The sequence below is a fragment of the Falco punctatus genome (genome assembly GCF_963210335.1).
Source record: "Falco punctatus genome assembly, chromosome: 2".
In the NCBI taxonomy this organism is placed as follows: Eukaryota; Metazoa; Chordata; class Aves; order Falconiformes; family Falconidae; genus Falco; species Falco punctatus.
This window is the reverse complement of record NC_137581.1, coordinates 114098532-114114658: the sequence shown is the minus strand read 5'-3', so window position 1 is coordinate 114114658 and position 16127 is coordinate 114098532. Positions and strand designations below refer to the sequence as shown.

At 50.2% G+C, this 16127-nt stretch overlaps 1 protein-coding gene across 1 annotated transcript; it reads left to right on the top strand.

Moving 5' to 3' along the window:
- The first annotated feature begins 90 nt into the window (after nucleotides 1-90).
- Nucleotides 91-12270, top strand: LOC308058579 (uncharacterized protein). The gene is made up of 6 exons (XM_080374559.1): nucleotides 91-243; nucleotides 1093-1371; nucleotides 3713-3961; nucleotides 7312-7449; nucleotides 8063-8182; nucleotides 9623-12270. Exons 1-6 carry the CDS (start codon nucleotides 183-185, stop codon nucleotides 9781-9783), a joined length of 1008 nt encoding a protein of 335 aa, XP_080230685.1. The 5' UTR covers nucleotides 91-182; the 3' UTR covers nucleotides 9784-12270.
- The last annotated feature ends 3857 nt before the right edge of the window (nucleotides 12271-16127 follow it).

Sequence of the window (16127 nt, the reverse complement as noted above, 5' to 3'; positions counted from 1 at the left end):
AAAACCTTGCAGATCTATTTTGAAACATTATTCAATCTGTCCACTATGGAGTTTCTTTTCTTTTTTTTTTTTCTTTTTTTTTTTTTTCACTCTTGCTTCTGACATCATTTCCTGAATGCTATATTCACTGAGCTCTGTAGCCAGATCGTCTTCTGGGCATATGATGCAAGGAGCTCTTTAAAATGGATTTCAGCGCTACTTTTACTCTGCAGTGCTTGCTGGCGATAATAACTGTTACTCATGGTAAGTGGGATTTTTCTTTATGAAGATGGCACAGATCTGGCTAGATGAGCGGCCACCTTAATTTTGCTCCAAGATCTTTTAAGGACGCTACCAGGTTTGGGGAGGCATCAAACAGCGTAACTGCTAATGCATGAAAGGGGCAGTCAGACCAAAGTAAGACGGATTATTTTTTTAGTAAACGAATGATAACTAGCAATATCGTACTTTCGTGGTTTAATGCATTTGTAAAAGCATTTCAGCAGAGAATGTAAGGTCCTTGTATGCAGAATGCTGGCTGGAGGGGCTGGGGAGCAGTGTGGTCCCACTCCTCATGCTTGGTGTGACCTTGGGCTAGTCCCTGAGCTGCTGTCACCCTGCCATTTACCCATCCCTGATTTGTGTACGGCGACTTGATAACGTGCGAGGATACTGTAGGACTTGTTCCAGTGAAAACTGTGACCTTAGTCTTTGGGTAAAAGCTGCTGTGCAGGCAGCACTTGTTTGTGCTACCCTCTGCCCGAGGTCCATGGCATCGATGCCCTGAGGATCTTTCTTAGCGCAGTCCCTGAGCTCAGAGGGGGACGGTGGTGGTAGTAGATGGTCGTGCCAAATCTGGGAAGAGGAAAGACCAGCTGCTCAGCCTTTCTCTGCCCTGTGTGCACCACTCCCATGTCATTGGGGGGAAACTTGGCCTTTATTGAAGGCTTCCCACTCCTCTGATTTTCAATTACAGGTGACCCCAGCCTGTCACTAGGGGTGGGTCTGTCCCTCTTACATCTCACCTGGGCATTTGCCTTTCTGGGAGGCAGCCGAGAGGGGCTGGATGGACGTGGCAAGCTGGCTGCCCACACTCTGTGCCTCTCCTTTCAGGCTCTGCCACCTGGACCAGTGCGCTCAGCGGCAGCTCAGCAGTCTTTGCTATGGGAATTCAAAGTCTGCAGCACCTCTCCAGAATGAGCAAGAGGGACGTGATGTGCTCGACAAGTGTCTTAAATGACACTTTGTTGTCTGTGTGCGGCAGTTCTGCCAGCAGGTGCTTGAAATTGCAGAATGGTTCCCTAGTGCTGAGGAGTGTGGAGAAGGAGGATGAAGGAAGATACGAGTTTTTTTTTCACAACATCAGCAGAGTTTTTACACTGGAAGTACTTGGTAAGTGGCCTTCTTAGCAACAAATAGTTTTTGGATTGGTGAGCCTGGCTGGAAGCTGATGCCTTGAAATTCTTCCTGAGGGACCGCCTGAGCTTGCAGGAGCTGTAGGTGCCTCTGGCACCTAAGGGAGCAGTAATGGTGAGTGTAAACTAGGAGATGCTTTTTGCATCTGCGTTGTCAGTCTCTCCTGTCTGTCGAGCCTTCCTTAAGGCAGCCAGTCAGCTGAGCTACATGCTGTTTGCCCTGATGTAAGAGACAGCAGCATGAAGTGTTTGTAAAGTTGAGTCTACAGTATGTAGACACGTAGCTGGAGATGTCAGTCCATTTCCAGAGTAGTCTTTCTGGTGGTTCTCACGAAAGCTCTCACTGACCAACAGCATTTTGCTGCCTGTGGACGCCTGTCCTTAAGGAGTTAACCCTACCTGACTTGGCTGCGAGAACTGAACTGGACTTCTGTGCAGCTCTGGGTTGAGGCACGCTGGGCTTCCCCCTGCCTTGTGCAGCTGAGGAAAGGTACCGAAGGAACCCGGCTGTGACTTTCTGATTCTCAGCCACCCCCGAGCAGCTTGGAGGTCAGCATCTTCTGGGTCAGTTCAGAGACCGGTGACAGGTACCTTACCCTGCCAGTGTCCCTGCTGCCCTCGGAACTGCTGCTCTCCTTTCTGTGCCTGCTCATCTGGGTGAGAAGACACAAACAAAGTCTCTTCTGTGCAGGATCCAGCTCATCGCTTGGGTTAATATGGAGAAGGCTTAAATGGGTTTGCCCCCCTGCTGAGCAGTGCTCCAGCCAGCCAGCGGCCGTGGCTCTGGGCCCCACGCCGCTGGGTGAAGAGAGATGGCAGTATTGCAGACAAGGATCTACCAGTTTTGATAGAAGTCTTTTGAGGGCTCTTCTTTCTGGGCTACCTCTTTCTCCTGAGAGGTAGGGAAAAGTGTGTCACTGTACGTGGGCAAGCAGCTCGTGTCCTGGGGATGCCAGGCTTTTTGTAGATGAGCAACGGCAGGCAAAAATGGAAATGAGAAATTCATGCTGCCCTGCGAAGTTGCACAGGCTCCATCTCTGGAAGGCTTTGATACCCAACAGGATCAAGCTCTGAGCAGCCTGGTCTGACCTTGCAGGGTCCCTGCTTGACCCTGTATTTCAGCTACAGATCCCGGAGGTTCCTTCCACCCTGAATTGTCCTGTGATTCTGAGATGAACTGCTTGGCTGCTGTGCAGCAGGAACCACTGTTAGGCAGCACGAGCTTCTAAGAGAAATTGAAGCGTACGAAATTGTAATGAAAATGTCTGAGCAGACTGGCCTCGGTGAAGATAAATGAATCCTTAACACCTTTTGGGTGCAAACAGGCGGAACTGCTGGGGAGAGTAGGTCAAAGTTGTGAGTCCTTGGCACGGAGATCAGGGGCTTAGACTGGAAGTGGGTAAAGGCCGCAGGAGTGTCCTCGGTTTAACCTCCAGTTCAGGGGGTTTGCTTTGGGAACTTTTGCCTCCTCCTTGTGTCCTGTTGCCACGCCTAAGTCAGGGAAACGATTTCACAGCAAAGGTATTCCTGGAGGCAGTGAGTTTTAGCTGAAGATGGTGTCCTAGTTGAAGAAAGTGATTTCTGAGCTTATTTACATGGATGTTTGCATAGACGTTCTCCATGTTGCCGTTATAAAACTGTACCACTTCTCTGTCTAGCCTGTATTTGTGGAGAGGCAGATGTAGGAAATAGGTTAGCTCCTTGTAGTAGATAAAAAGAGAGAAATTCAAGAAAATGTAGTAGGATCAGTGATTCATTACTTCGTTCTAAATCGTCCTGCTCTGGGTTATCCTATCTAACTGCAGGTGCCTGGTGTTGGTACCTATGTTGGGCATGATTCGGACTAGTTCCTCTCTGAAACGGAGGAAGAGGCAGAGTGACAGCAAAAGCACCAACCTTTGGTGGGGGAGAGCGCCGAGCCTCCTCTGAAGCTGCATTTACCTGCTGATTGCAGGGGAGGCCTCCGGCTGGCAGATGCTTTGCGTGTTTCTACTGTCCTCTCAGATCAGGGGCTTTTATTGTTTGCTTTTTCAATTTCCATCAGGAAAATGAAGAGATGCCAGATTTTTATGGCATCCCCAAAAGAGGGACCAAGAGTCACTAGCAGGGTTGGGTGGACACTGCTAAGCATTTCAGGGCTGGGGGCAGGCACTAAAAGTCTGGTTACTTATTTCTGTGCTCCTGGGCTACCAGTGCATGCAGTGGTAGCAAGACTGCCAGTATGGGAAGCTCCTGTCCAGCTCACGTTCACTGCTGAGCCTGCTCCTCACCTCTCTCTTTCCTCCCTGCTCCTGTTGCCCTGTGCTGTGTGTGACCAGAGCTGGCCATTGGTATCCAGTGCTTCCCTAATGGGACTGGAGAGTTGTCCTGCGACGTGTCCAGCAACAGGACCATCCCCATTCGGTGGCTGCTGAACGGCACGGCGCTGAACGCCCCGGGGGCTTGCATTAAGGATGACGGGAAGAAGGTTCGCCTGGACAAAACCATGCCTGGGGAATTTGTATGTGAGGTTTACCACGGTGACAGAGTCACGAGGACCAAGCCCGTTGCGCTGTCTTGCAGCTATGGTGAGTAATGGCATCTCCAGAAAATTTTTGGATTTGGTCTCTTGCAGCAGAAAACTAAGGAGTTGTTGCCGTCTGTGTAATACCGAACTCTTGTGTCCTCTGGCAGCTGCTTGCCAGACTTCCCCCATCCTCCCTTTAGAAAGCGTCCCCTTGACTTCCTTCTCCCCCCTGTGCTTGGGCTGGCACAGCCTACAGCTGCAGAAGGGACAGAGGTTTGTTCAGGGGGTCCTTTTACCCAGCTCTGCAGCGAGGAGGGATCTCTATCTGCCTGATTTCCTACCTCCCAGTGACGGGGACCTTGCACCCTCCTGCACAATGATGCTCTATGCCGGTTTAGAAACACGAGCTGCTTCCTACTCTGACCTTCATCCATGTCCCAGACAGCCTTCCAGTTTCTGCAGCATCCCTGTAAAAACACCTCCGCTAGTTCAACCCTGCTGCTGCTGGGCTCGGCTGAGGTGTTTTGCCTTGCCTCTCTCCTCCTTAGGCCAGCTGCACAAAGATTTACCAGTCTATACACGTCTCTTCATAAGCCTCACACCATCAGAGGTGGGGTAAAAACTCAGGTCATTTAACTTATCCACGTCTCTGCTCAGATAGGTAGTTCTGTGAGAAGGCTGTGACTTTATCCATTTGGAAGCGATCCATAAATGCTGAGTACGCGGCTTCAATGAGGTCATAGTTTAATGAGACAAAATACGGATCCCAGGACTAAGCAAAACTGCCAGAACCTCATGATGAAAAGCACTGGTCTGTGTTGTAAGTTCATACTTAAAAAAAAAAACAACAAACAACACCCCCCCACCCCCTCCCCAAATTAGATAACCTTGGGTGTTATTTCACTTGCATCTTCAGTAGTGAAGGTTTTTCTCTTCTCTGGCAGCAGATGTGGTCATCAAAACTACATCAGAGAGGCATGATTTAACCATAAAGTTTTTGATTAATTTAGCAATTGAATCACCTTTGTTACTCAAGAAATTGTAATATGCAATAGCACCTAGCATTTTAGACATTGTCTGAGACACTCCAGCTCCAGACCATATACTGTATTTTCTTTTATAGCTGGTATACAGTGGGTGTGAAAGCAAAATTACTGACATAACCCCTGTATCATGCGCTGGCATCCAACAGAAATGCCGTGGGTGGTTGGTGCCTGATGGCATTGGTGCCGCCGGCCAGCCTGTGCCAGTTTGGCACGTGTGATCGCGGAGCCGTGATCTGAATCTTGCCCAGCTAAACTGGTCAGAGGGTGTTGGGTGTAGCCAGACCCAAGCTGGCCGAGGCACGCAGCGATGAGGACGCAAACACCCACCAGCTGTTCAATCGAGCCCCGTGATAAATCACAGGAGTGCTGACAGTGGCCGTGGTTTATTCTGGGCAGCTGCCCAGTCCCCTGGGTGCGATATCGGTTCCCTATTTCCTCCTGAAGATCCTGCAGCAGAATTTAGCGATAGCGCTGTTGGGATGGATGCGTGCATCAGCACGCATTTGGAAGGGTCTGAGAGCAAGAAAGTAGCAGCGACTCTAATTCTGAGTCAATAAACGCAACTGCATTTGTAAAAGTGAACTAAAGCAATTCTGAATACTTGAGGAGACATATGAGCTCAATTAGTTAATTAATTAAAGACCAATTCATTATTTTTGTGGGTTATAATTTGCTCCTCGCAAAGGGCTGAATGTAGTATTTCCACTGTAGGTACAAGATCTGTGTAAAAGCACCTCTTTGGGCAACCTGTCGACTGATGAAATTAATTTTGAAAAATGGTTAGCACAAAACGATTTGGCAGAAATACTGTAAACTCTCCAGGCACCAAAGGGCTCTGATCACACAGGATCTAAAGCAGAGGATTCGGAAGTTAACAAGTCAACATACGTAAAAGGCTTTTATTGTTTCATTACTTGTTTTATTATTTGTTTATTACCAATTTTTAACGCAGTATTTTAACTCAAAAAGGCCTCCTTAACAAATGGCAAATGCTTAGGAAAAAATATTTCCATCGTATATTTATGCTTTTTAGTACTCTTCTCCAAGCTGTCAACAAAAAAGGAATAAAATTATCAGGGAAATGATTTCTCATTCGATGAAAGTTTAATTTTGAGTATAGATTTTTTTTGAACTTGGTAACTGTTCCTAAAGAGACCTGAACAAGCACTCCGAAAACACTTGGAGTATGTGTGATTTCACGGACAGGAGCGCCTGTGTACAGTTGTTTTTACTGTTCTGTGTAGTGGGTGGACTATGGCAGCGTGTGGTGTATCCTGGAGCTTTTGAACACTTCCCAGCCTCTGGGGCTACGCAGCAATTTGTGCGTTTGGGGTCTCAAAACCGAGCTCCAGATAAGCCTGTTGGTTTCCGCAGTGCGGTGCTGCGCAGGCATGTGCGCAGCTGAGGAGGAGCCAAAGGATTCCAAAAGGGGTGGCGTAGGTTCACCTGAGGCGTTATAAGGAATTTGCATTGTAGCGGTACTTGAGCTGTACGGGTTTTTTCATACGGGAAGAAGTTTTCCTGCTGGCTGCCCCAGGCTGGAGCAAATTGTGCCGGTGAAGGAGCGGGTCTGGACGGGTGTCCGTGTTGTGCAAGCCTGCTCTGCCCTCTACCAGCCTCCTTGCTCAGCAGCAACACACCCGCAACTCCGACCCTGAGCAAGGGACTCTGCGCTGGGTAGTAATTACCGCTGACTTGCGTGTGGCCGTCTGCTCAGCCATCTGCAGCCTTCGCCTCCTGCCAGGTGTTTCGAATGATCTCGGTGGGGAAGGGGAATGAAAAGAAACCCTTCCCCCAGCAGCAGTGAGGCCGCTTTCCTGCAGCTCTGGCTCAGGTGGCTGGAGTTGCTGGTGCCGGAGCAAGTGCAGGCTCTGATCAAACCTGCTTTGAGGTTGGTGTAGTGTTGGTGTAGTTGTTACCTGGCTGTTCTCTGGGGCTTAATACCAGCTCCAAGGGGAGACCCTGCAGCTTCTCTGTCAGCAGGAGATGCTAGCTTAGCTCTCCCTCCCCTTCTCTGCCTGTTTTCATAAATCTCGTTGACTTTAGCATCTTTCAAACTACCACCTGCCCTGTTAAATTTGATTAAAACTTACGAATGAACTTAGATGTTACGGGTCAGAGTAGGCAGAAACACATGCACACAGCTTAGTCACGCAAGCCTCTTCTCTTCACAAAATATTCCATACCATAATCAAATGATGTGACATAAATCATGACGTGCCACGGTTCACGGTGTCAGCTCCCCTGATCCAAACGACCACAGCAGTGATGTCCACATACTCGTAACCTGGCTGCAGGGTTTCTCCCGTTTGGAGAAAGAAGCTTGTCCACCCTGGTGACTAACAACGCTCCGTCCTTCTTGCAGGAGACCTGCTGCAGTACCCGTGGTTCATTTACATCCTGGCAGGGTGCGCAGGGGGGGCGGTTATCCTGGTGGTGGCTGTGTCCTCCATCGTATGTTGCTGCATGAAGAGGAAACACAAGTTCATCCCAGTGCCTTCAGGTGAGTGGAGAGTGCCGTTGGCCCCTGGGATGAGCCTTACAGAGGACTGTGTTTGTCCAGGCTGGGGTTGAAATCGCCTCAGCATAAACTGGTTTTGGCTGGGGGGCTGCTTGTCCTCCAGCCAGCCCTCCCTTGGCCTGGTGGAGCAGAGAGCTGCTTGCTGATAGGAAACCGTGAAGACCAGCGGGGTCTTGAATGAGACCTTGCTTTTTCTTTTTTCATCTCACGCTTGCCACCGTGCACTCCTGGCCAGAAAGAAACACAGCAAAAGCTCTTCTATGGGCAGAACTGAGCCTCATCCAGGTCAGATCCTGAAATGACCTGAAGGCTTCTGATGGCTGTCCTTTGTCAGCACCGGTCCCTGAGTGCAATCTGCCCGTGCCCAGTGAGGCCACCTCACGCTGTGATCCTGCCAGCATGGCCAGGCTGGTCTCTGGCGGGTTGGCAGTGGCCCTCTGTACCTGGCATCTGTCTGCTCTGGGAAGGGAGCCAGCTCGCCGTGAGGAGGAGACGCCAGCATGTGCTGGTGGTGGTCTGGCCTCGCAATGAACGTGCCGAGGCAGCTGGCATGTGGGGATCTCTCTCCTTCCACTCTCCATTTTTGGTTTTACAGATGAGGAGAAGGATGATGGAGTAACCATGTCCGTGGTCTCCAGCGAAGGTGTGAAGAGCCCCCCCAATGGAGACCATGTTGAGGCTCAAGCTGCCCAGATTGACTGCCCTCCAAAGCCTGGTGGGTCCGGTGGCTTGTGTTAAGTCGGGCAGACAGCTTGGTGTGGAGGGTGAAGGGCAAAAGGGATGTGTGCGGCTGGTGGGGGAGGACTGACTGCAGAGGGGCCTGGGACTCAGAGCGCAGGGCAGGTGCTGCGTCTTGTCCAGGCGACAGAAGTCGCAGCAGGTCATTTATCGGTACCTTACTCGTGCTTGGCTTCTGCACAGCAGTAACTCTCGCCCTCATTCACCCTTGAGATGTAGCGGCAGCCGCCTCATAAGCATCCCACAGAGGGTACCGCAGACTGTCTGTTCCAGCATCTCCTGTGCTAAAATACACATCTCTGAGACAGCAACCCCCCTAAACTCAGCAGTTTTCCTGCAATTTTATCACCCTCCCCCCTTTCTCATCACTAACGTTTTATAAGAATCGGCATTGTTTTTGTAAGCAGTCACCTCCAGGACAGCCTCCACCAATATGCTGAGCTGTAAACACAGCTAAATCTCATCAGAGTCAGAGGCTTGTGTATTTTCTTAAATTGGAGCTAAAGTGGGAATATGGTCACATTTTAAATCCTTCAAAGAAACTGAGAATAAAACCCCATAGCTTTAGCACAGCATGGTCGTGAGAGTGCAGCGATAAAAATCTTTCAGAAATCTCCTGTTAGACGAGTGCTTGATATTAACACTCCACTTTTTGCATTATGTTTCCCTCAATTTTGTTTCACAAACACGAGCATGGGCAGCACCTTCCCTAGTGATGCACCATTATCAGCTGCAGTAGGTCTAGCAGAGACATCGTGAACTGGAGCAACATTACGTAGGTCGTATAGCCTGATCTCAGCACTGCTGTCTCCACTTGTGGTGTCCTTCACTGTACCATGCACAGCCTCTCAGCAGCTCAGCTATGCTTTATGTCTAACCTTGGACGCCGCTTTGCTCTGCTTTCAAAATATTAAATGCTACTCATGAATGTAATGCAAAAAAAAAAAAAAAAAGTCATTCAGGTAATTGCTTAATATTGATACACCTACAGTGTAGAACTCTTAATATGAAGGTTACACATTGCCATTTTGACTAACAAAGTATCCCATATTTAGATTTTCTACAAATAAGTAAAAAGCAGACGTGTGTGTGGGAAATGTTTAGGTGAGAACCTATTAAATGTGTGCTGTTGGCCAGCTTTAACTACTCAGATATAACTGAATAGATTTGACTTCGGTATTTTGGTATATTTTGGGCAGGTGAGCCCACAGAGCTTCAGCACTACAGTGTCTAAAGCCATGATGGACGGCTCAATAAATGAATAGTTACAAAGAAAATTGAAATCTGGCTTGCAGATGCCTGGGGAGAGGGGACTGAGCGGGTTAAGCACCCTGCAGCATCAGGGACTGGCCAGGAGGTTTCCATGGGGGTGAGCACAGCACGGGCACTTATAAACCATTTGTCCCTTCTTTTCCAGATGCTGCCCGGACCGGGCAAGCCGTTGAGCCCCAGCCACCGGTGGAAGAAAACTTACCAGTGGGGACAGAGCCTGAGGAAATGCCAGACCCAGAGGTCATAGTTGATGTGGAAAGCCAGGAAAATGCCTCGGACTGTTTCCCAGATCCAGCTGATGACTGATGTGGCATGCTCACTGTCCCACCCTGTCTGAGGGCCTACGACATCCATCCTTTGCATCCCATAGTCTCATTGTGTTTAAGAGTTGATCCGGAAAATTTCAGCAGGGGAAATAATGTGAGGTGCCAGGCTTACTAACCTCATTATAAAAAAAAAAAAAAAGAAAAAAAAAAAAAAGAAAAAAAAAAAAGAAAAAAAAAAAAGAAAAGAAAATACAAGGAAAAGTACACGGGTGGCTTCAAGGCTGCACTGCTGTGGGCTGACAGATTCACTAACAAACAAAACTTGGCAGCTCTTTGATGCTTTGCCTATTAATAGACCTGCAGCTGAGCTGTGGAGCCCTGGAGGACCGCCTGGAATGAGATGGGCAGTTCCTCCTGCTCCCTGCCCACCCCACGCCTTGCCATGCCTTCACCAGCCGGTGGTTCCTGCAAGGGGCAGGCATGACAGGGGGACTGAGGTGGCCTGCCAGTCCCAGACAGAAACAAGGACCTGCCAGAGATTACCCGAGAAAGCCTCTTTCTCAGGAGATTTCAAGGCATTTTTCGCTGGCCCTGCAAAAAAAAAAAGCTCAGTGGAGGTTTCAGCTAGGTATCTGCTGTGCCAGGTGTCTATCTGAATTGCTCCTCTGAACTCCAGACCCTTTGAGATTTGGGCCTTGCTGCTTGCTGCGTGGGGTTGGGAGTGCTGGTGATCACCCGGGTGGTCGCCCCGGGGGGTGACGCTGTCTTGCTCGCCTTTCAACGCCCTGCAATGGCGGGGGGCTATGGGTTGGTTACCTTTTACCAGCACCTAACTCCTCAGGTTGCCAGCGAGTTCCAACAACTCTGTCATTAGCTTGCTTGCTTGCAGCAGAAGGGTGCCTGGGGTCTGGGGGTGTGATTTTGGCAGAAACGTTGATTAGAATGCTGAGACCGTTCATCAGTGCAAGCATTAGTGCCTTTGGTGTAATGGTTTAGCTACGGCAAGCTGGTTAAGCTGGTCATCTGCCTGTGCATGTAGGCTTTTTAGGTGCTGTGTTATTTGCACAGACAGCAGCAATTTATAGAACCTTTTTAGGCAAGTCTCACCGCTTACACGTGTCCTGTTCTGCTCAGGGGAGGTTTGTGAGCGGAGCAGCTGGGGTAGACCTGCAGGGGAGAAGGACAAGGTGAGGGAGGGCGAGGACTCGCAGGCAGCAGGTAGCCCAGTCCCTGGCAAAGCTGCCAGGGGCTGCAGGGCACGGGGAGTGCTGCAGGATGCGCTGCCTGAGCAGGGTATTTGCTGTAGAAGTGCATTTTGGTAGTCGGAAGGGAGGTGTGTTGCTGTTCAACTAGCCCAGTAGGCTGGAAAGGCTTGGCGGAGTTAAAGCTCTCAGAGATGGTGCAGAACGGGGCTGAGAGGGACGGGGAGGTGCGTGTTGCGTTCCTCGCGTCCCTTGTCATTTTGTCCCTGTCTTAGATTGCGCTGACATTGTGCCGTTGGGAACGGATTTAGGGTATGCCTGGTTCGTGCCACCCAGCGAGGTCTGCAGGTCCCCCAGCAGAACGAAACCCAAGCTGGGCGCTCCCCTCCCAGTCTGGGGAGCTGGCGGATGGCTGCACGCTTCCCCTTCGTGTCTGCCTCCGTGGCAAAGCTCTGCATCGGTGACGCCCAGCCATAGGTGGTTGTTCTTATTTCCTCGTCCCGCGACTCTGTTTAGAAGATTTTTGGGTCTTGTGTGCTGCGTTGGTGGTGATTCAGCCTGCCTCTGCTTTTGTAAGGCTGCTGTAGGAATCAGATCGTCCACAGTCAAAGGGAGATAATAATTCTTTTCTTCACGGTGCTGTGCTATCTCCTTTCCGTACAAACATTCCTCGAAGGCTGTGAGTTGAATGTCAGGAATGTGGTGGCCAGTGCTTGGGGTGGCAGCTGCCTGGAGGCAGCGATGCTGGGTGAACAGGAGCCGGTGTCACCAAAATGAGGGGACAAAGTCAGCTTTGCTTCTCTTCTGCACTTTCTGGCAGGGGCAGGCAGGGGACACTCGACTCCAGTACATATTTTGAAGGCTGAACGGTGCTCTGAGCTGCACTCGAGAAGATGCGTTTCAGGTGCTGAGGGTGACACAGCTGGGCCAGCCTTGTCCCAGTGCATCCCGGCTCCAGCTTGCCCTGGTGCTGCCTTGCCGCTGTCAACCCCGGGTGGGGGGACACTGGGGGTGCCTGGTTAGCACCGCCACTGGTGTAACCCCAGTCTGGGAAGGGTTTTTCCCATTGAGATGGGAATTGGAGACTCGAGATGTCTTTATGAGGCAGATAGGACCCAGCTGGTTTTCTGTCCTTCCCTGCTGAAGATGCCGTTCAGCAATGGGGCAAAGATTTCTGTTACTGGGGGGTCAGGAGAGAAGCTGTGCAACCTGCGCTCTTCTTTTAACCGTGTGTGTTCATGCCCAGCTGTTGTTCTTTTTTGGTGTTCTTTTTCTTTTCCTCGTGATAATTTTGTTCCTAATAAAAAGATCTGTTTTCTAACTTGTTTTGGAACTGTTTAAGTTCTGTTATTTAATAATTGCTCCTTTATGGTTTTCACTGGAAGTACAGGCTGGTTTCCAAATTTTCACCTGGAAAGCGATAACAAGTTACTGCTGACTGGACCCGACTTGGGCGGTCAAGGGAACAGAGATCACAAGGACATTTGTTTGTAAGCCGGTCCAGGAGAGGCTGCAGGACAGTGGTATGTAACTGGTCCCCGTCAGAGCGTGTGTGTTCATGTGCCCGCACATGCGTGTGCCCCAGCAGCTCACCAAACCCTGCCCTGGTGCCTTGCCTGAACTGTGAGGTGCGGGGAAGGGACACAGGGAGATGGTCTTGTTTTACCCATCTTTATCCATCTGTATTTTCTTGTGACACCTGAGCCACCTTAGCTGTTAGAGAGGAGGATGCTTGACCACACTGTCCTTTTTGCAGGGAGGAGGTGACTCGTGCTCACCCCTAGGCAAGTGTGCCCAGGCACTGTGTAAAACCAATGTCCTGGTGGCTTGTGGTCATATAAAATCCCTTGACTTTACCATTACAGGGTTAGCCCTGGAACAGTGGTGTGACTGGACGTGGGTGAGCCTGGCCTGCAGCCTGTGAACCCAGCACCCCAAGGAGCCACCGACCTGAGTCTGCAATTGTTTTCCAGCCTGACTGTGGCTCTGCATCACCCAACAGCGAAGATGCTTTCAGGCATGGGGCTGCCTGGCATGTAACGGTATGGATGTACGTGGTGCCATCAGCAATTTGGCCAGGAAGAGAGATGTCTGTGCTGTCTCTTTGAGGCTTCTGGTGGCCTTGGTGAGGCTGTGCCATGCCAGCCCTATCATCTGTGGGCTGCTGAGGGAGCCCTTGGTGCTGGGGTGCCTCTGGGTGCCTCTGGCCTCCTGTGGGGACCTGGTGCTTGAGAGGAGCCTCACAGAGCTGATGGTCACACCATCCACTCCAGCTGCTGGTCCTGGCTGGGAAAGGCTGGGAGTAGGAAAGGGTCCATCCCTCTGCTCATCGAGTGCTGGTGGGACAAGGGGAGCTCTGCTCTGTGGGAAAAGCAGGTGCTTTGGGATCTGGTTTCTTCCCAGCTGAGACAAACCACCGGTGGTTTATAGCACTGTACAGAATGGATGTTTAGATTTCCATCCATGTCAATGTTTCATGGTGGGAAGAGAAAAATTCCCTTCTGCTTGTGGCATATACTGAACAACAAATGACATGAAATGTAATATGTAGTCTTTTCATCATGCAATTTGTGCAGTTCATTAATACAAAAGAACAGAAAATGATCTTATTTGACTGAAGATCAATGTGAAAGCAAAAGCAGAAAAGAAACATGTTGTCTAACAGTGATCAGAGAAAGGGGAATGATCCCTTTAGATTATTTTTTTTTTTTAGCTCTCAGAATGAACTCATCCTCATAAAATTCTCACGTCAGTAAAGCTCCCCACCCCAATAATGAAACAATTTGTGCTCTGCTTTGCAACCTCTATCCCAGGCTGCCGTGCCTGGTGTCCCAGTGGCTGTGTACGTCCTCCCTCGGAGCCCGCTGCTGGGACAGAAGCACCGAGGCAAGAGCCAGCAGTTTGTGGGGAGCTGGAGGACCAGCCCTCCCTGCCACCATCAGCTCTACAGGAACTGCAGAGTAGAACTTGGTGAGCCTGAGAGCAGACAGACAAAACTGATAACGGGCCAGCTTACAATAGAAGATGAAATGTTCGTTGTAAATACTGGAGAGGCGTGTGAGCAGTGGTTTTGTTAACTTCTGATGAAAATCATGGTGTAGCTGAAAAAACCCTCTAGATTTTAGGCAGGTGCATAGAAAGTTTGTGTCACTTTTTATGAATTATTGCAATTAATTTCAAAATAAGTAAAAAGAAGAGTTCATGTGTAATAGGATACAGCGTTACTGACAGATATGTTCAAAATCATTTCCATAACACTAGCCAACAAATTCTGATGGCTCTATAAGATCCAGAAGCGTAGGTATTGCCGCCACCAGACAGGGAGGAGCGAGATGCCCCATGGACTTCCATAGATAAACACACAGAACCAGTAACAGATGGGGGCAAGAAGAGCAGCATCGCCCATTTCTGTCCGAGATGGAAGCAGAATTCTGCGGTCATTGCAGATGCTTGGATCAGCGTTTGGGTTTTGCTTGTGCCTTCGGCCAGCCTCTTCAGTGTCTGGGTGCAATCAAACCCTGCCCGTACAAGGCTAGTGGTGGTGAAGTCCCTCCTGAGCGGATGCAATGCTCCCCTCTTGTCGTCTGGTGTATAAGAGGCTGGGAAACCACCTCATCACCCAGCGGCAGCCCTGTGACCTTTGGCAACCAGTGACTGCATCCTGCGCTGGTGTGGCTCACCGTGAGCACTGCGTTGCCTTTCTGCAAGATCCCACCTTTTGGGCAGACCATGCGGCTGGCTACAGCAGGGGAGTCTTTACCGAGAACCTAGAAGACCCTTAGATGAAGCTCTTCTAAATATTTGTACTTCTCCAGCAAGCAAATGGTGGCAAGTATCGTGTTGACTATATCAAAATTAATTTAACTTCGGTATGATCAGCTAAGAGATCTCTTTGGGCTATGCAGCACCACGGGGAAGCACGGCATCTTTCTTTGTGGCTGGCCTCCCTTGGACGCCGCTTGCGTGGCTCCAGGCTGGCTGTGGGGCTGCAGTGCAGCTCTTGGCCAGCCCTGAGGCTGAGGGACTCTCACCTCCTCCAGCTCTCTTGGTCACCAGCAAGAAATGTGGCTGAGTAACACAGCCATCCCCTATTGACAGGGACTACAGAATCTGTTCCCTGCCTGTACCGAAGAGACCGCCTGGTGGGCAAAGGATGTTTAATGATATGGAAGATGAGAGTGATATGGGGAGGGAGCAGAGACACCCTCCTAAAGTGTTCAAATATGGCTAACCCCCGCAGGAGCTGGAGAGCAATTACGTTCACCTAGCACGGGAAGAGCCCAGAGCAGTTCTGCCTGTGCGTGCTGGTGGCATCGTTGGTGTCTTCATGAAGGTATTTCCCACCTCGGCCAGGAGATGGGATTTCAGCCCCAAGCAGCTCCTTGTCCCTGGGGTTCTCCCACCCTTCCATCAGCCATGAGGATATGAGGGGCCTGGTTTCATCAAACAGTTCGTTACACTTGCAGGTTTTGGTACCTGCTATACCCCTCACCTCTCAATGCACGTACAGATGCGTGCTTGGCAGCTTGGTCCTCAGTCCCAGGAGCTAACGTTGCTGTCTTCCTCAGTCCATACCTGCCATCACCTTCAAGCTTTCCTCGGAGAAGGGGCCGTGTGCCAGCGCCGTGCCTCCCCTTCCCTCCAGGAGCTGGCTTTGGACCTGCCGGGCTGTGGCCAGGGATGCCTGATGTCCCAGCCGGGGCCGGGATGTCACTGCAGGCAGCGAGTGATTTGTGGGTTTTCCCTTCACTCTCCTCGTGGTCCCTGGGAGCTGGAGGGGTGGGTGTTGTAGGATGGGGTGAGTCTCTGCCTCCTGGAGATGGGAATACTTGGCTTATGCCGCTTGGTTTATGGGCTTTTTGGGGCAGGGGCTGGTTCTGGTGCACGGGGAGATGTCTGTAGTCTGCTCACCGTGCCATTGCGCCAAACACTGACAGCAAGGACAGGCTTTCACGTCTAGAGGTAGCAAACGTGAGTGGTTAATGTCAGCTTATTTTTAATTGTTTTATTTTTCTCGTGAGCATATTCCATGTCACGGCCAATGTCCACGATAAAACATTGCATAGAGCTATAGTATAAAGTGTGTATGTTATGGTTAATATTGGAAACGAGGGAACAAGCAAAACTTGGAACCTGAATTCTATGCAGAATATTTAAAACTCACCTAAACCGATGACAGCTC

Bases quoted from the DNA above. Each gene is read 5' to 3' on its own strand.
- LOC308058579 (XM_080374559.1), top strand. From the start codon at position 183: ATGGATTTCAGCGCTACTTTTACTCTGCAGTGCTTGCTGGCGATAATA. The intron at 1,372-3,712 runs GTAAGTGGCCTT...GTGTGTGACCAG, and splicing joins TTTTACACTGGAAGTACTTG to AGCTGGCCATTGGTATCCAG. The intron at 3,962-7,311 runs GTGAGTAATGGC...TCCTTCTTGCAG, and splicing joins TGCGCTGTCTTGCAGCTATG to GAGACCTGCTGCAGTACCCG.